An 18,259-nucleotide genomic window follows, 5' to 3' on the forward strand; every position below is an offset into this window, starting at 1 on the left:
ATATAAAAGCTGCAGTCCTGCAGCAGAGGAGGCGATGCCGGAGCTTCGCAGCCTCAAGAACGTGCGCACGAAGCTGCAAAAAGAGCCTCTTCTGAGGTGCAGTTCAGACGGCCCCTCCACATGGTTCTCGTGTATCATTCGGGACAGGAAAGGTGTTTCTAATGCAAAGGAGAGAGAGCTAAGGACACTGAGAGCTTGTCCTAGATCCTTCTATAATGCTTGTTCCTGTAATTTGAGTCCTCTTCTAGTTGGGCGTTCTGGTAAAGCCTTTTATAGCTACCTCTGTTCACCTCTGCACGGCTCCGTCGCTGGAAATGGGATATGTATTGGTTTCCGGACTGAATTCTTTTCAGAGGTTTTGTCTCGGGTGAAGTTTCAGAGCAGCTTTACGGGGCTCTGTGGTGCCCCAGCTCACGTCTTGTCCCTGGAGCTGTCGCTGGCCTCTGGCCTCCTACCGGCTCTCAACCTCACCTGAACCCAGCTCTCTGCCTGTTCCCCAGCCACCAAAACAAATCACGGACACCTGAAGCTCGGAAGACTGGTGCTAGTGAATACCCTGATCCTAGCACCTGCTGTGAGCTCAGGGCAACCTGCTCACGCTATTTCTACCTCCAGCCTGTCCAAGGGCACTTTTTCTGCACGCAATGACGAGGAGGAATTTTCCTCTTTCATAGCTTTTCAGTATTTTCAAAGCTGAAACCTTTTCCTCTCGCCACATGAGGTAATTTTGCACCTTGAGGCTTCTCCGTAAAGGGCAGGTCGTTCCAGCTTGCTTACCTGTGAGCCACTTATTAAATGGTTGTGTTCTTCTGTATTTCTGGTTTGCAGCCGTACTGCTGTTTCCCAAGGGGTTTTGTGGCTGGGCTGCTCCGGAGCACCGTGCCGAAGCCCCGAGGTGCCCAGGGCGCGCGGGCGGACGCACGGACACACAGCCCCGGCTGAGCCAGCACGGGGCTCGGGCACTGCGGCGGGGTCGGCCCCGCTGGGAAATAACCTTTCACGGGGCGGCTGCTGCCCATCGCTTTCTTAAAAACAAACTTTTACAGCTTTTTTTTTTTTTTTTTTCACCTGACTTCCTAGCGCACATCATGGCAGTCTTTCCTGTTTGTGTGCTTAATTCCAATGAGTTTTTAAATGGTTTAGGAGACACGAGGCAGAGTTTAGTGTGCACGCTTGCCACCTTGCTTAGGCGGTGCTAGCCTGGCGGGAGGCAGCAGAAGGTGGGATGCCGTGTCTTCCTTGGCTTGGGTATGTTGCCACTGCTTTCTCTTTTTCTCTCTCTCTTTTTTTTTTTTTTTTTAAATAGGTATTTATTTAGTGAAATTTGCTCTCAGTATTGTGGTCTTCCCCTGCCCACATGTCCAATAAGGGTTTTTTTTTTTTTTTTTTTTAAAGTCATTAGCAAGCTGGATCTTGTACAGCAGGATGTCTTGATAGCATACCAAAATAAGCCTTTGCATACAGTTTGCAGTGTTTTTTTTTTTTTTTTTTTTTTCTTTTTCTGTATTAATGTCTGCTATAAATAGCAAATACATTCCAAAAAATAGTGGAGTTAGTTAGTTAAGGAATGGACAGTAAGCTTAATTTTGGTATAAAAATGGCTTTAGAACATAGGTGGCACTTTAAATGGCCTTTTTAGATATGTTCACTTATATTTATTTTTGCTGTTTATTTATATTTTATTTTGCTGTTTTTTTTTTTTTTTGAGAGTAGGTACATGCTGACATGGATTGTTTTACCTGTAGCCTCTATTGTTAGTATTGATTTAAGTAAGCAAATCCTGATGAAATACAGCAGCGCTGCTGGCCAAGTCACGTTTACCCATGCTTTTAAAGCCCCATTTTCCTTTACCTTTGAATGCTTTAAATTTTAAATATAGCCGTGGCCAGCCTTAGCGCAGTGAGCTTCCACAGTTAGCAGGCTCCATTAAGCCGTATTTCCATTATGCAGTTTTGCACGTGGTTAGGATAACTTCATTCTCCCGGCAAATTAATCCTTATTCCCGCCTATAAATAGCCCGAAAGCTATCAGGGCAAGCAGGTCCCCTTGCAGTGGAGGAAGGGGCACCGAGCTGGCCGCAGGTGCTGCGGTTACGGCACTGGCGCTACCAGGGCAGCGTGTCCTCGGCAGTGCCCAGGCGAGCTGGTCCCGGCCGCCCAGCGCGGGCGCGATGCCGCCCGGGAGCAACCCCGCGCCGGTGAGCTCAAAGGGAGCCCTCGGACCAGCCCGAGCTGCTGGCGCTGCCTTGCACCGGCTTTATTTAAAAAAGTGCTTTATTGCGGGCGGCTGCCAGGCACGCGGGGCTGCTCCCCCCCCCCCCCCCCCCCCCGCCCCGGCCCCTCCAGTCCCAGCCGTGAAACACCCAACGCCAACCCCGATGCTCCGACCAAGCACGGCAAAAAATGTAGTTTAAATATGCTGCTTTAATAATCTACGGCGTGGTAGTAGTTCAAAGAGAAGATACAGTATTTTTCTTATACCCGAGTGTCTCTTCCAGAGACTAATTCCTTATTGCTGCAGACTTTTCGTCTTCTAATATCCCATGGCTCGCATAGGCCACAGTTATATTTAATTCTGCTAATTATCTTAAATATAAAACATAATGGAACTGATCCCCTGACATTGCTGTAGTAATAAAAAATAGAAAAGGAAAAAAAAAAAAAAAAAAAAAAAAAGTTTGTATCCTTATTGCCAGTGTGTGCTAGTAACTGTTTTTTCTTCCCCTTATAAAAGCCCTGTTCCTTGCGCCAGGTAAAGCTAAATTGTCCCTCTCCTTTGAGAACCAATCCCATGCAGAAACGAAGTTAAATTATTCCTCCGGCTGAAAAAGGGTAATTAAAAAAACAATTGCGAGAAAAGATCAAAAAATTCCCTACTTTAAAAACAGTTCACATTTCTTTAAAAGGGTCCGAGCGGTACAGTAGAGCGCTACATTGACTGAGAAGTCCTAGTGCTGATAAAATTAGGGAAAAAAAAAAAAAAAAAAAAAAAAACAACCCAAACCAACCCCAAATTAAATTAAAGAGGGAGAGCTGCTCCGAGAGGCCGCAAGCAGACCGGCGTGTCCCAGCGCTGCTGCCGTGGCTGCGAGGCGCCCGGCCGCCCTGCCCGTAGGAATCAAGTGTAAAACCCCCCCCCGACCCCGCAGCCCCCCCGGGGCGGCGGCAGCCAGGGCAGGGCCCGCGCCAGCCCCGGCACCATCTGTTTAAAACACAGACGTAAGAGCGGGGCGCCGCGGCCGAAGCCCCGGGAGGGCGGCGGGCGCGATGGACCCCTCGCCCTGCCCCGGCGCGGCCGCGGCGAGGAGCGGGCACGCGGCCGAGCGAGGCAGGCCCAGCCGCCCGCGGCGCTGGCTCCCCTCCCTCCGCGCACGCTAGAAGTTTATGACGTGAGCGTGGAAAAGGCCAGCGTCTTGCTCCAGCTGGAATGAGAAGAGGGAAGGGAAAAAAATACATAAATATATATTTTTATATGTTTTTATATGTATTTTTATATATATATTTTATATATAGTATATATTATTATCTGTATTTTATATATATTTTATACATTATATACCTATTTTATATTTTTTCTATATTTTAGTGTATTTTATATATTATATACCTATTTTATATTTTATATGCGTTTTATATATTTTAAATATTATATACCTTTTTATATATTATATACCTATTTTATATATTTTTTCTATATTTTATATGCATTTTATATATTTTTAAATATTATATGCCTGTTTTATACATCACACACCTATTTTATATAAATTTTATACATTTTATTTTACGTATTTTATATTTTTATATATTTTGTATTTTATGTATATTTAATATATTGTATGTGTTATATATTTTATATATTTTAATATATAAAATATACTATATATATTTTTAAATATATTTTTATATACATGCATACATATATAAATATACCGCCCTATCTGCACATCGGCAGGTATAGCCGTGCCGGCAGGCCCTACCTCGCCGTCCTGCCTCTGCAGGTGTCCGGGCTTCTGGGCCAGCGGCGGCTTCTTGAGGATGCCGCGGCGAGGCGCCGGCGCCGGCTTGGCCTCAGCGTCCTCGGCGTCGCCGCAGCCGCCGGCCAAGGCGTAGTGCTGCCGCCGCAGCTCGCCCAGGCGCCGGCGCTCGCCCTCCAGCCGCTTCTCCAGCTCCAGCACCTTCACCTGCGCCACAAGCAGCCGCCTCAGCGCCGGCGCCGCCCGCCCGGGGTCCCGCCGCCACCGCCGCCACCGCCGCGGCGCTGGGCCTTACCTGCGCCTCCATCTCCTCCTTCTTCAGCTTGATGAGGGACATGCCCGAGAAGTCCATGGTGTCTGCGGGCAGAGGCGGCGGTGGGCAGCGGCCCGGCGACGACGCGGCTCGCCGCCCGCGCCCCGCCTGCCCGCCCGCGCCCAGTCTCACCCTTCTCCTCGATCTGCTCCTGGCCCGACCGCGTGGAGGCCACCACGTTGGCGGCCATCTCGTTGACGCCCCGCGAGCACTCCTGCAGCCTGCCCAGGTTCCCGCTGCTCTTGTCGGCTTTCACCTGCGCACGGCCGGCGCCGCCGTTTCCCACATCGGAAGCGGCAGCCCCCTCCGGAGACGTGTGTGTCCGTCCATCCGTCCGTCCGTCCCCCCCACCCCGGCCCCCCAGCCCCCCCGGGGAGGTACCTTGGAGGCGGCCACCAGCTGGGCCGTGCTGGCGGCGATCTCGTGGGAGCAGACGATCAGCTCCTCGTACTTGCCCGTGTGCAGGACGACGCGGTCGGCCGCCTCCCTGCGGGCCGGACGGCGAGGGCGACGGCGCTCAGAGCTCGCTTACGAAGCAAACCACTCAGCACCCCCCCCCCCACACACCCTTCCGAGAGCCTAAAGTTTGGGGTACAAAGCATCCAAGCGGGCAGGATCGCGCCTCCCGCCCCGCGATGGATGAAGCCGATGATGAGATTCGTACAGGTTTGCATCGCCCGCCCGAGAGAGCCCCCGCGTCGCCCGCGTCGCCCCGCCGCGCACGGCCGGTACCTACACGAGCTGCGTGGCGCCCCAGCCCACCGCCTTGGAGGCGGAAATCAGCCCCTCGGTCCAGCGCGAGTTCTTGGCGTAAAACTCCTGCGTCGTTGCTGCCCCCTGTCGTCACGAGAACATCGCGGCCTGGGTGAGCTACGACGCCTTCCACGCTTATTCCCGAATAGGCACGAATATAACGACACGCTCATTAAAACCGGTTTTTGAAGTAGGTTAGTTGTATCGGCGGGTTTTGTTCCCCGGATCGGGTCCTGCGACATGCGGGGCTGCCTGCTCTGGGCCGCAGCGGTACGAACCCACAGCACAAGCAGTAACTTTCCAAAGCCAAGAGGTTCAGAAAACTGAGCCATAAAGCAACGGCAGTGGCACGTTTCAGTGCTCTATGAGCCACTTTCACTGGTCTGCTCAAATTTGGGTTGAAAAGCCTCACTTTAGAGCCCTGAGTCTGCCTATTTGGTTTAAAACAGGCAGGACTTTGGGCCATCATCTTGAGATGGACAAAGCTTTGTAAAGGCAAGAGCAGGATCTGCTCAGCACAGAGCTGAGATATCTGTCTCCATCAAGGAGGTTCCCCACAGCACCATTAACACCAGAAAGTGTGAAGTTCAGCTGATGTTTCTGCAAGTCATGCAAAATTCTCCCATATTTCACGCCAGCGCACAGGGAAGAGTGGAGGAAAGGACTTACCCGGCCACTTTCTACTATCTCCTTCTGCAAGCTCGTGGATGTCATTACAAGAAGTCGAATTGCCTGGATCAATAAAAAAAAACGGATTCTCGTGTTTGACAGAGATGTCATACTGAAGGGTTGATCTTGCCAATGGTGATGAGTCAGAGTTTTGCATAGTTTTTGCTACAAGCCCAGTATCCGCAGTACTGACCTTCATTAGGTCCGTGCAAGAGTTCAGGATTCTGCAGGAAAACAAGAGAAAAGTATTTAGCATCCTCAGCATTCAGGAAAGGAAGACTTTGGTCTGAGTTAGAAAAAAGGTTTTTCTGCAAAGACCAGCCAGCGTGCAGGTTGCTCTGCAGAAGCCCACAGAAGGTAACGGAGAGAAAGAGAAGCCATGGTCAATTGGCTTGCCTGTTCAGCATCCAGAAGATGCAGCACCAGATACCAGGTGAGGTTTTTGGGGCAAAATACAGACCAGCAGGTATGATAAGGATATGCTTTTATAGCCACCACGTAATGGACACGCTGCACAAACATGATTTGCCAGCGCTTTCTTACAGCCGCGCACACGTGAGGGTGTTGCAGGCTGGCCAAGCCTGCCCGCGTTAACCCTCTTCACTCACCTCTCGTTCACCTCGAGCTGGACACCGGAGCTTTCATTCCTGGCCTGACTCATCATCTCCTGTGGGGAAATGCAAGAGGAAGAGCTCAACGCCACATCATGGCGATAACTAGGCATGCTAGAGGTGGAAAAAAGAAGACACCAAGGGATAAATGGAAATTTTGTCCCCAGAACTCATTGTTTTGACCCATGTCACAGACAGGTACCGTAAGTCTCCAGTTGGTCACTGCCTTTGCCCAAGGGCACATGTTGAGGGTTAACGTGCCAGTCCAAGAGCTTCGTCTCACCTCTATCCGCCTGACGGCATCTTCGATAGCTGCCGAGGTAGAGGCCATCTCCTTCTCAACCATGTCCCCCAGCTCCTCTTGCTTGATGTCTAAGCTCTTGGGTCTCAGCTCCTGCCGAAGGGGGCAGGAGACAGCAACGAGTCAAGGGAGAGAAGAGAAGAGTGGTTATAAGGAATGAAACCCAAACGAGGTATTAGACTCCTTTCTTCCTCCTAAATAAATAAAACTACAAGACTAGTGTTCTGCAGACAGCTGGGATGGAGCACATCTACCACCACTGTGCAGCAGATATGGGCCTCAGAGGCATGACATGTGCAGATCTCCAAAGGACTTGGGAGAGCTGCTAGTCTCTGAGTTAATAGGATTTTAATGGAAAAGACTAATAGGGGTTTCCAAATCTCTGAAAGTTGGGAAGTTTTATAGTGCAGTTTATTAAGGCTCCTACCCGGGCCAGCTGGAGGACGCCCTGGAGCGCCGTCCGCACGCCCGCCAGCTCAGCCCGGCTCAGCGACTGCCGCTCCGTCAGCTCGCCCAGGTAGTCGAGGCTCTGCTGGCCGCAGTCGCGGCAGGTCTCCATCAGCCCTGGTGGAGAGGAAGGGTTGGCGCCGGGTGTCCAGGACCGACGCTGGCGGGAGCCCCCGGCCGGCGGCGCAGGGGGTTCCCACGCGGGGCCCCGGCGAGGGCGAGCTCCGCCGGGTGGTTTCTCACTCACGGTCGGCGTGGTCCGGGGGAGCCAGGCGGGACGTGGCGCTGCCGTTCACGATGGTGTCGGCGGTGAGGTGCGAGAAGAGGGCCAAGGCGCCCACCAGCCCGGAGGCATCTGCGCGATGGGAGCGTTGGGGTCAGGCGCCGCCAGCCCGCGGGCAGCTGCCTTCCCCTTGCGTGTGGGCTGCAGAACCCCCCCTCGAAGGTGCTCAAAAACCAGCGTGAGACCTCAGAAACGTCGGTATTAACCCCCTCTGTATTTAAACCTCTGCTGAAAGCGAAGCCTGATGCAAATGCAAGCGAGGTTGGGGCGATGCAGCAGCCTGGCGCGTACCTGCAGCGGTGGCCATGTAGCGCGCGTGCCCCTTCTCCACGGCGCTGGTGGACTCCAGGGCCGCCTGCACCCGGCTGAGCAGGTAATCTGCAATGACACGGGCGCCGAGGAAGGGGGTTTTGGGCTGCTTCACCCCTCCGGGAGGTGACGTGCCGAACGCGCCGGCGGCGAAGCGGCCGCCTACCTGGGGAGCTGGTGCAGCGGATGTGCAGCGGGTCGTCCAGCTTGGCCACCGCGTCCCGCACCACGGCCGCGGCCTCCCGCACGGCCTCCTGCAGGATGCCGAACTGGTCGTCCAGCAGCTTCTGCTGCAGGCGCTGCTCCTGGTTGCTCTGTGGGGCGCGAGGGATGCGTTGGCCGTGCCGCCGGGGTGCACCGCCGGCGCGTCGTCCCCCCCCCCCCCCCCCCCCCCCCAGAGCCAGGTCATGAGCAGAAGTAGGAGAAACCGGGCGCCCCAGCTCCATGCACCCTCCTGGATGCTGTCACCGCTGCTGGGTGCAAATCGGGTCCGTTGCACGTGCTTCACCCTACCTTCTCCAGCAGCCGCCCGTGCAGCTCGCGGACCTCGCCAGCGGCCCGCTCGGCCTCCTGGCTCCGCTGCAGCTCCTGCTCCCGGAGCAGGCCCTGCGCCGCCAGCAGCTCGCACTCCTTCTCGCTCGCCGAGCGCCGCAGCAGCTCCTTCTCCTCCTGCAGGGCCTCCACCTGGGCGCCCAGCTCCGAGCCCGCCTGCGGAGACCCGCGTCAGCCTCGCGCGCCGGCCAGGCTGGGGGGCTGAGGACGTGCCCAGCTCGTGACACAGCGGCCGGCGCCGTGGGGCTGGGCCAACGCTGCCTCGGCAGAGGCGGGAGCGCGCCCGCACCGCGTGCCCGGCTGCGCCGCGTGCCCACATACCTGCTTGGCGTGGCTGAGGGACTGCTGGACCTGGCTCAGCTCGTCCTTGCGGGCCTCCAGCTCCTGCCGCAGCTGCTCCAGCTGCAGGCTCTGGTCTTCCAGCTGCAAGCGCACAGCGGTGCGGGGGGCTGAGCGGCCTCCCCGGGCGCCGCGGCCCCGCGCTCCGGCCCCGCTTCCCGCCGAGGTTGCCCGCGTTTCGCCGGCGGGAGCCCATGCGGGCGCGAAGCCGGGGAGGGCACGCTCACCTTCATCTCGGACTCGCGCTTCACCTGCTCCACCTGGAAGGCCAGCTGCTCTTTGACGCGCGCCACCTCCTCCTGGCTCTGCTGCGTGACCGTCAGCTGCTTGGCCGTGTCGGCGTTCTGCGCGGGAGACACGCGAGTCAGCGGCCTTTCAGAGGGGCTCGGAGCAGGTGACCCGCGTGGGAAAACCATGCCGCCGCCCGGCCATCGCCCCGGCGGTACCTTCCTCAGCAGCTCGGCGTGCGTGTTGACGAGCTCGCTGTGCTTCTCCTTCAGCTTGGTGTAGCGCAGCTCCGTGGCGCTGGCTTTCCCTGCCGGGCCAAGGAGACCGTCAGCAGCCGCCCCGGCGCGCGTCCTCCCGCGCGCCTCCTCCACGGCCCCAAGCCTTCGCCTACTTTCGGCTTCGAGGTAGAGGCGCTGCGAGCGGTCGCCGTCCTGCTTGGCCCGCTGCAGCCGCTCCAGCTCGTCCCGCAGCTGCTCGTTGTCCACCAGCGCCTTCTGCTTCTGCTTGCGCTGCTCCTCCACCTCGCCCTCCAGGCTGTTCACCTGCGCCTTGAGCTGCGTGACGTAGCGCTGCGCCTGCGCGCGGGGTCCGGCGTCAGCCGCCCGCCCCGCCCCGGCTTCGCGCGCCCCCCCCCAGCCGGGCAAAGCGGCCACGAGACAGGCCGGAGACCTCTCCACCACCTAGACCTCCAGGAGCTTGGTCCAGGCGCCGGGAGAGACCGCGTGCCCGGCACCCGCCTCCGCGGGCTCCCCACGCTCCGGGTCTCCACACCAAAGCACCGACGTCGGCTCGTCCCCCGCAGGGCTTTACCTCCAGTTTGATTCTCTCCATCTCGGCGCGAAGCGTGTCCACCTCCTTCTTCAGGCTCTCGATCTGCGCGTCCCTGCCGAGAGAGGCGGGTTTGTCCCCGCGCCGCGGCCGGCCGCCCCCACCGCCGCTGCCGGCCCCCCCCTTACCTGTCGTCGCGAATGCCGTTGGGCGGCCCGAAGGTTTGCTCGAATATGTCCGAGGTGACCTACGGAAGGCAGAGGGCACCAGGTAAGCCCCCTGACACGTGGGTCCCACCACCTGGGTCCCACTGTGGGTTTCACCGCCTGTCCCACCACCTGGGTCCCACTGCCCGGGTCCCACCACCCGTCCCACTGTCTGTCCCACCACCTGGGTCCCACCACCATGGGTCCCACCACCCATCCCACCACCTGAGTCCCACCACCGTGGGTCCCACCGCCCATCCCACCACCTGAGTCCCACCATCGTGGGTCCCACCGCCCATCCCACCACCTGAGTCCCACCACCGTGGGTCCCACCGCCCATCCCACCACCTGAGTCCCACCGCCCAGGTCCCACCACCCATCCTACCACCTGAGTCCCACCGCCCAGGTCCCACCACCCATCCTACCACCTGAGTCCCACCGCCCAGGTCCCACCACCCATCCTACCACCTGAGTCCCACCACTGTGGGTCCCACCGCCCATCCCACCACCTGAGTCCCACCATCGTGGGTCCCACCGCCCATCCCACCACCTGAGTCCCACCACCGTGGGTCCCACCGCCCATCCCACCACCTGAGTCCCACCGCCCAGGTCCCACCACCCATCCTACCACCTGAGTCCCACCGCCCAGGTCCCACCACCCATCCTACCACCTGAGTCCCACCGCCCAGGTCCCACCACCCATCCTACCACCTGAGTCCCACCACTGTGGGTCCCACCGCCCATCCCACCACCTGAGTCCCACCGCCCAGGTCCCACCGCCCATCCTACCACCTGAGTCCCACCGCCCAGGTCCCACCGCCCATCCTACCACCTGAATCCCACCGCCCGTCCCACCACCCGGGTCCCACCGGCTGCTCCACGGCAGGGGCCGTGCTGATCTCGATCAGCGTCTCCGGCTCCTCGTCCTCGGGGGCTTCCTCGGGGATGACGACCACCGGCTTCACGTGCTCCGCCAGCGCGGAGGCCCGCAGGAAGTTGGGGGGGCTCTGCCGGGAGAGGAGGACGTGGCCGTGTCTCCTCGGTGCCTGGGGACCCCCATGGCCCCCGGCCTCTCCCGCGGGAGCTGCCCGCAGCACCGCGCGCTGCCACCCCGCCGTGGCGACGCCGGCGGTACCTCCGGCAGCCGGGGGATCTGGATGAGCCGCTTGAAGTACAGCATGTCGGACGCCCTCTTGAAGAAGTTTTTGAGGCTGGAGAGGGGGAGAGAAAACCCGTCCGAAGAGGAGCCGGGGCTGGGAAGGAGGGGAGGGTGCCTGGCGCCCCGTGCCGGCCCCGGCACCCCGGGTACCTGCGAAACTGCTCGTGGAAGCGGTCCCGGTGCCCTTGCAGCGTGTCGGCCGGCAGACCTGCGGCGAGAGGCGCCCGCGGCTCAGCCGGCGCTGCAAAGCCGCAGCAGCGCCGCCCGCGTCCCGCCACCGCCCGCGTCCCGCCACCGCCCGCGTCCGGGGGGGGTTCGGCCATAAAGAGCGGCCGGTGTCCGGCGCAGCGACCGCCGAGCCAGCCCCAAGCCGCCGGCGGGAATTAATTTGCTGGGAATGGAGCGGGCGAAGCCCGAAAGGGAGCCGCGCGCGCGGCTCGCCCTGAACACCCGCGGCGGTATCGCCGGGCCGTGCAGCGAGCTCCTCCGACCTGCTGCAGGCATTTATTTGGGAAAAGGGGAATTGCAACCCCGAGCGCCTGTCTCTGCCTGCTGCAAGCAGCAGCCCAGCTGGGGCGGATGGAGGCACCCGGACCAGGACGGATGGACAGACAGCCCCGGAAGGGAGCGCGCTCCGCTCCGCGGGAGGCAGCGGCGTGCACAAAAGCGCCCGGGGCCCTAACGCGAGCCGGACTCACACGAGTGCAGCTTGAACATGAGCTTGACGGCGTAGTGGTAGAGGTGGCTGCAGTCCTGGATCACCTGGATGAGCGGCGCCAGGCGGCACTGCACCGCCGACATCTGCGACACGGCCACGGCCGCGCTCAGCTGCCTGAACACTGCCGGGGAGAGAGGGCCAGCGCTGGGATCGCCCGGCCGCGGGCAACGCCGCCGCGGCTCCGCGCCGCCGTGGGTTTTGCTCTGCTGCGTTTGATCCCGCCGAGAGGTTGGGACGGGGCCCCCGGGCTGCCGGCGCCACCGCGCACCCCGGCTCCAAAAGCCCTGGGAGAAACGCAGCCGGCACGCTGACTCCCGCTGCTTCCCCGTTCAGCTCTGGAGTATTTATGGATATAAACCCTCGGCACAGCGAGGCCGAGAGGAGAGGCGGGTGGCCGGCGGGGGCCACGGTCTCACCAGCCGCGTCCCGCTCCCCGGGGCAGCTCCGTGGCCCCACCGTGCGATCAAAGGGAAGAAGCCGCCAGAAATTCCTGGCGGAGGAGGCCGGGGAAGCAAACAGGCGCACGCTCCCGCGGCAGCGGCCTTCGCTCCCGGCACCGGCATTGCCCACGAGGGCAAACGAGTATTAGGATAAGTCTCCGAGCCGGATTTCCCCGCCGACGCTTTATTTCCAAAATCTCCGCGTCTCCTCCGAGGTGGAGCAGGAGGAAGCTCGGCTGCAACCCGATTCCCGGCCAAAGAGCGAAACTATTGCTCAAGTGCCCCGGGCGGCGCGTGGCCCGGCCGCCCGCCTCACCCGACTCCGACAGCTTCAGCTCCCAGTCCAGGTAGTCGAACAGCTCCACCGTCAGCTGGAAGCTGCAGAGCAAACAAACCACCCCGTCACCGCCGCCGCGGCCTTTTTTCCGCCCTCGGATTTAGAAGACTCGGCACGTTCGGCCGCCGCGTTCCCGGGCGGCGCGGCGGCGTTTCCCAGCTCTTTGCCCCAGGCCCCATCCCCAAAGCCGCCGGAGCTTGCGGCTGCGCGGGCGGCTCTAAGTGCAAAAAGCCTCCGAAAATCAGGGTCGCGGGGCTCATTCCCGACGGACGACGAGGGGGTTCAGCCCCCGGCGGCTGCCTTTCCCCGGAGAGGGGGGGCTCGCGGGACGAGACCAGCCTTCACGCGCTACGCGTCTCCTCCGCGGCTTACATGTTATTGACGTCGGTCCCGGCCGTCTTCTCCAGCAGCTCGTCGGTCACTTCGAGGCCCGGGGGGAACTCGGGGTGCTCGCAAAAGAAAAACAACAAAAAAAGGGAAGCTGCAGACGGTGCCGCCGGTTCGGGACGCGTCTCCCCGCGCCGCCGTCGGCGGGCAAGCGGGCGCTGGGGGGCGAGGGGCTGCCGGCGGGCGGCGCGCCGTGCCGTACCTTGACGTGGAAGGAGATCTTGGTGAGGAGGAGGCGGGCGTAGATGCTCACCAGCTGCCCGTACCTGTCGTGCAGGTGGCCCTGGGGGGAGCGAGGGGCAGGCGCCGCTCAGCGCCCGCCCCGAAAGCCCCCAACTCCCCCCCCCCTTCCTGGAGCAGCCGCCGAAAACTCGGTAAAAAGACCCAAACCTCCGCCGCTCTCCGACCCCGCCGCGGGCATCGCTTACCCACAGGTCTCCCGTCTCCCGGATGTTGCTCCGATACCTCTGGCAGTCCTGGAGGACCTGGGGGACAAGGGCACGGGGATGGGGCTCGTGCGGGGCAGGCTCAGCGCCCATCCAGGCCGCCCCCGGTGCTCCCGAGCCCCCGGCCTTCGGGAGGCGGCTCCGGGCGGAAGCCGCGGCCCCTCGGCAGCAGCCGGCCGGAGGAGGGCTCCAAAGGGGCCGGGGAGCCGCGGCGTGGGATGAGCGGGAGCCCTGTAGCCCCAGCACCCACGTGGTGGCCGGACCCGGCACAAGACGACGGGGATTTTCCTCTCCCCCCTCCCTCCCCGGCCATCTGCAAACCGAGGTCGCAGCATCAGCCGTAACAGGAGATGCCGAGACCTGCCGGAGCAGGGAATAAAAAAAAGAAAAGTAGGACAAACGCTACGGGCAAAACGTTTTACTCAGCAAGGAGGTGGAAAACGCGCCGGGAGGCATTTCCCGACCCCGCTGCGGCAGCCCGGCCGCCTCCAAAAGGCCGAGGGCTTTCCGGCGTTAGGGAAGGGCGACCGGCCTGGAAGCACTCGGCGGGGAGCCGCGGGCCGCGGGAAGCCCTGCCGCGGGAAGCCCGCCGCGGGGCCGCGCGCACTCACGTTGGGGTGGCCGTCGCGCAGCACCTTGTGCAGGACGTGGCAGAACTTCCAGCTGAGGATGGCGCTGCTGGGCAGCGGCAGCCCGATGGCGTAGGACCAGAAGGTGAAGGCGCCCTTCTCGTGGTGGGTCCCCAGGATGATCCCTGGCCGCGAGTCAAGGCCCGGGGGGGACGCCGGAGAGCGGCACGCGCCGGCCACGCGCCTCTTCCCGCATCCCCCACCCCGGCCAGACCCTCCTCTGCCGGGCACAGCGGGGACGGACTCTGCTCCTCTTAAACGTGCATTAGAAAGGGGACCAAGCGCCACACAGGCCACCCGCGAGATGCTGCACCTGCATTTATTCCACTTATTCTTTCCTTCCACTTATTCTTTCCCGGATGCACCTTCTGCCCCTCCAGGACCTGCCCGCTCCCCTCGCAGCTGCTTGCCGCAAAGGTTTGCAGTCGCCTCTCAGCGCGTTTGCCCCTTCTTTGCTTTTCTACCGATCGCCGCGGGGACGGAGGAACGGACGCGATGGCAGCCCCGAGCGAGCGGAAGCGCTGCGCCGGCGTCCTGGCACGGCGGCCGCCGGTGGGGCCGGGAAGCCCCCGCCCTGCGGAAAAGGATACGGCGGGCATGTTTCTCCTTCACCGGCGCCTCCTGCGCGTTGATGGCTTTGCTGATGCTGACGGCCTGCGGGGGAGAGCAGCGAACGCGCTGATTTTACGACGCCCTTGTCGCCTCTGAGCCTCTCCCACCCCGGTGGTTTTCCTGCCCTGCTCCGGCACATCCGTGCTTGGCCTCAGTGACTTCCCCAGCTCCGCGCCCCCCCGCCGCCTTCCTTCCTTACGGGTTTCTTTGGCAGGTGCTGCTCCCGCGCGGGCTGCCAGCCACCACGGCCCGGCCCTGGCCTCGCCGGCTGCCTTGGGGGAGCATCCGCACTTCCCCACTGCTGCCCCGCGCTTGGGGCTCACCGCGCGCCGGCCCGGCCCCGGAGCCGTTGCCGGAGCCGTAACGCTCCCGAGCCCGTCGGGGGGTCAAGACCGAGTGCAAACCTTGGGGCAAAAGGGCCAGAGAGGAGCATCCCCGTCTCCATCCCCATCCGCATCCATAACCCATCGCCGCCCAGGGACCGCACTCGCGCCCCAAGCTCCAGGCTCGGTTATCAGGGAGCTGCAGGAGGAGCTTTTCCCCCTGGGCGTTTTGGATGAGCTGGAGCCTGAGCGGGGACGGGGAGAGCTGGGCTGCAGCGAGCCGCAGGACGGCTGCCGAGAGTCGCCCCGCTGCCTCCGCGCCGGCCTCTTCGGGAAGCCGCATCCAGAGACGGGCAGGTGCCGGTCGCAGACGCCGGGGCCGGGCCGAGCCCCTCGCATACCAACCCGGTGACTAAAGCGGGGGTCGCGGCGCCCCAAGGCAGGCACGCGGTTTGCATCCACCCTTTCTTTCCAGGCTGCTGGTAATTACGGCGGCGGCGTTTCCGCCCACGTCCCCCTGCTGCCAGCCGCCCGCCCGGCTCCGGTGCTCCTGCTCCCCGGCCGGCAGGCAGGACCAGCGCGGCGCCGCATCCGAGAGCGGCTCGCGGCAGTGGCACGTCCAGCGCGAGCCTTCCCCTGCGGTGGCACGAGGCTCCCAACCGCATGCAGCCTCGCCGACGCTCCCTTCCCAATACCTGCTCTCCCCTTTCAAATAAGCCAAATCACACCCAAAAAGTAACTCAGTAGTAACACAAATTACGCTCCTGGCTGGTATTTAACTCGCTCCATTCTTAACCTTCTGGCAGAGATGTTTCCATTAAGAAAAGCAAAAGAAAAGCAGGTTTGGCTTCATGCTACGCTGCCAAGGCCGGTGATCTCCAGCCGGGGAGCCGGTTTCAAGGGAAAATCAGCCCCGGCCCTAAGGAAATGACTCAGGAAGCAACCGGGCCACGAGGACGGGCTCCGTCGGCCCTTCTTGGCCTGGCTCCGGAGCCGGCATGCCGGCAGCACAGCCCTGCGGAGCGAAGGGGCCGGGGCGCCCAGTTTCGGCATCCTGGCGGCGCGGTCGCCTGCACGCATCACTCGCCCGCCGAGGAGACTCGTGCCACCGGCCCGGCCGGCCTGCGGCAACCACGGCTATAATTAGCCGTAAAGGGCACGTCAGCGACGGGGTATTGACGCCGGGACGGCTCGGCTCTGGCTGCGCGCGGCAGGCTTCGCTACGGGGAAGCGCGCCGCAGTGAAGCTCCTCCAGGCAGTTTTGCAGCGGCAGCAGGAGGCGAGGGCAGTTCTGGGTGGTGCACGGGGCTGTCAGCCAGCGACCGCGGGGTTTAGCTTCGGCTATCACCCAGGGCGAAAGCAGCCCCCTCAGCTGGCTTTTTGCCCTTTTTCCCCTTAACTCGCCCGGTTTCTGCCCCCAGTACGGTTGCACTGGTGCCTTTATGCCATGGGGACGGAGAGGGCTGTTCTCACCGAGGCTTTCTGCCCTCCCTAGCACCGGGAGCAAACCTGTGTGGAAAACACCAAAAAGCCAGCGGAGGGAGGAGGGAAAACGCTGCCTCCGGCCCCTCCTCGGCCCGGCCGGCGCCGGCGGCCTTCCAGTGCATGCGGCAGCACTAAGGACGCGATTATTTATCAGCGCTGCCCGGCCGGACGACTGAAGGAGACGCGTCCAGTAGGAACCGGAATTGCAAGTTTTCTTTTGTTGCTCCCCAAACCCAACGATCTCCGTTTCCTACCAAAAGCGGCCGAGGGGCACCTTGACCCCACGAGGCCTGAAATCGCTGCCTGCCTTTGCCAGGACTTTGCAGGGCAAAAGCAGCCCGGGGAGCCGGGGAAGGAGCAGCAGAGCAGAGTTCACAGCCTGCGAACGGCCTGTTTGCAGGAGGGGGCAGGCGAGGAAGCAGCTTCTTTTAGGGCGCCCAGAAACTGCCCCCAGCGCAGGGCGGGCAGAGAGCGGCTCCGGGGCAGCCGGAGGAGCTGCTTCTCCGGGCTGAGGCCGGGATGGATCCGACAGCAGGCGCAGGAAGGGGCCGCGTGCCGGTGGCCGCTTTGGCACGAGGCAGAGCCGCCCGGAGAGGGGCAAATCGGAGCGGTCAAAGGACGCGCCGGGAGGTCACCGGTTTTTGGGCTGGTGCCACCAGCCGCTCCGCGAGCCCGGCGCCTCCGTCATCTGCCTCCATCGTCCCCAGCCCCGTCTGAAACAGGCTGTTTTAACCCGAGGTTCAGGACAGAAAGCAGCTCTCTGTGCTCCCAGGGGGGAAAGCGCTGCCGGAGAGAGGCTAAGGACGGCGCCAAGGCTGGGAAACCCTCCGCGGCTGCCGGGCGAGGCAGGGGATCTCGCCGCGGGGCGGCTCGCTGGCCGCGGGAGGGCTCCGGCCGCACCCGCGGTCCGTCCCGAGCGGGCTGCCCGGTCCCCGCGGCCGGGCCCGGCTGAGCCCCGCGGGGGGCGCGAGCGGCGCCGCTTTTACTTTCCCTTCGCGCCCCTCGCTGCCCCCCGGGGCCACGCAGCGAAGCGGGCGGAGCCGCTCCAGGGACCGCGGGGACACGGGACACCCCGGGGGGGGACACGGGACACCCCGGGGGGGGCGGCCCCGGCCCCGCTCCCGCTCCGCCCGGCGCAGCCGCGCACCTTTCCCTGTTCGCCCGTGCTCACCCCACGGCAGAGGCCGCCGAGCCGCCGCCGCTTCCCCGGGACTCGCGCTCGGCGCCGCCGCGGGGGTCGGGACCTGCCGGCGCCCACGCGGCGGCGGCGCGGGAGGAAGCGACGGGGCGGGCGGCGGCGGAGACGCGCGCTCGGCGCCGGGGGCACCCACGGGGCGGCGGCGCCGCGGCTCCCCGCGCCGAGACCCGACCCCGCTCCGCTCCGCCGCCCGCGGAACCGGCCCGCCGCGCCGGTGCCGGTGCCGCCGCCGCCCCCCCCCCCGGCCCTTGCCTGGCTTTTGTCGAACTGCTCCCGCTCCGCCTCCAGGCTGTGCCCGCCGCGGCGGCTCAGCACCCGCGCCGGCACGTTCTTGATGCTGTTCATGGCGGGGCACCGCGCACCGGGCAGGCAGCGAGCACCGCCGCCCGCAGCCCCGCCGCCTCCCGCGGCCGCGCACTGCACCGCGCCGCGCCCGGCACCAGGGCGCCCCCCGCGGCCGCGCCCGGCACCTGCGCGGCGCCGCCCCGCCGCGGCTCCCGCCGCCCCTTCCGCGCACGGGGACAAACGTCCGGCCGGAGCCGCCCGGCAGGTGCCCCCGCCCCGCGCCGAGCCCCGCCGGGCTCCTCCTTCCCCCTCTACCAGCGCTTTAGCGCGCGCACCGTTCTGTCACCTGCTCTTACTAATAAACACTCCTGTGTCTTTCTTTAAATACACCCTACAACTACACCTACAACATACTGAAGGGACTCGGGGCTTCATCACCACTTTCTTAGTCTCCCATTCAGAAAGCCAAGTAGCAGAGAGCGTCT

General features: G+C 62.5%; 1 protein-coding gene across 2 annotated transcripts; it reads right to left on the reverse strand.

Moving 5' to 3' along the window:
• Positions 1 to 2,405: 2,405 nt before the first annotated feature.
• Positions 2,406 to 17,902, reverse strand: HIP1R (huntingtin interacting protein 1 related). Of its 2 annotated transcripts, XM_067306989.1 has the most exons (32): positions 17,742 to 17,902; positions 14,462 to 14,525; positions 13,854 to 13,996; positions 13,225 to 13,281; positions 12,999 to 13,079; positions 12,782 to 12,858; positions 12,389 to 12,450; positions 11,613 to 11,753; positions 11,065 to 11,122; positions 10,891 to 10,966; positions 10,625 to 10,762; positions 9,738 to 9,796; positions 9,592 to 9,664; positions 9,173 to 9,356; positions 9,000 to 9,088; positions 8,781 to 8,897; positions 8,536 to 8,637; positions 8,176 to 8,370; positions 7,829 to 7,976; positions 7,645 to 7,731; positions 7,318 to 7,425; positions 7,051 to 7,187; positions 6,606 to 6,716; positions 6,320 to 6,378; positions 5,905 to 5,935; positions 5,712 to 5,774; positions 5,026 to 5,126; positions 4,671 to 4,776; positions 4,422 to 4,545; positions 4,272 to 4,333; positions 3,980 to 4,183; positions 2,406 to 3,421 (listed from the first exon to the last, which is right to left on the reverse strand). In XM_067306989.1, the coding sequence occupies exons 1-32, from the start codon at positions 17,832 to 17,834 to the stop codon at positions 3,374 to 3,376; spliced, it is 3,198 nt and encodes a 1,065-aa protein (XP_067163090.1). In that variant the 5' UTR covers positions 17,835 to 17,902; the 3' UTR covers positions 2,406 to 3,373. The 2 variants fall into 2 exon arrangements, with proteins under 2 accessions (XP_067163090.1, XP_067163091.1); XM_067306990.1 differs by lacking the exons at positions 2,406 to 3,421; positions 4,422 to 4,545 and having other exon boundaries at positions 4,104 to 4,183.
• Between the last annotated feature and the right edge of the window lie 357 nt (positions 17,903 to 18,259).

This window comes from Apteryx mantelli, chromosome 17 (assembly GCF_036417845.1).
Source record: "Apteryx mantelli isolate bAptMan1 chromosome 17, bAptMan1.hap1, whole genome shotgun sequence".
Lineage (NCBI taxonomy): Eukaryota > Metazoa > Chordata > Aves > Apterygiformes > Apterygidae > Apteryx > Apteryx mantelli.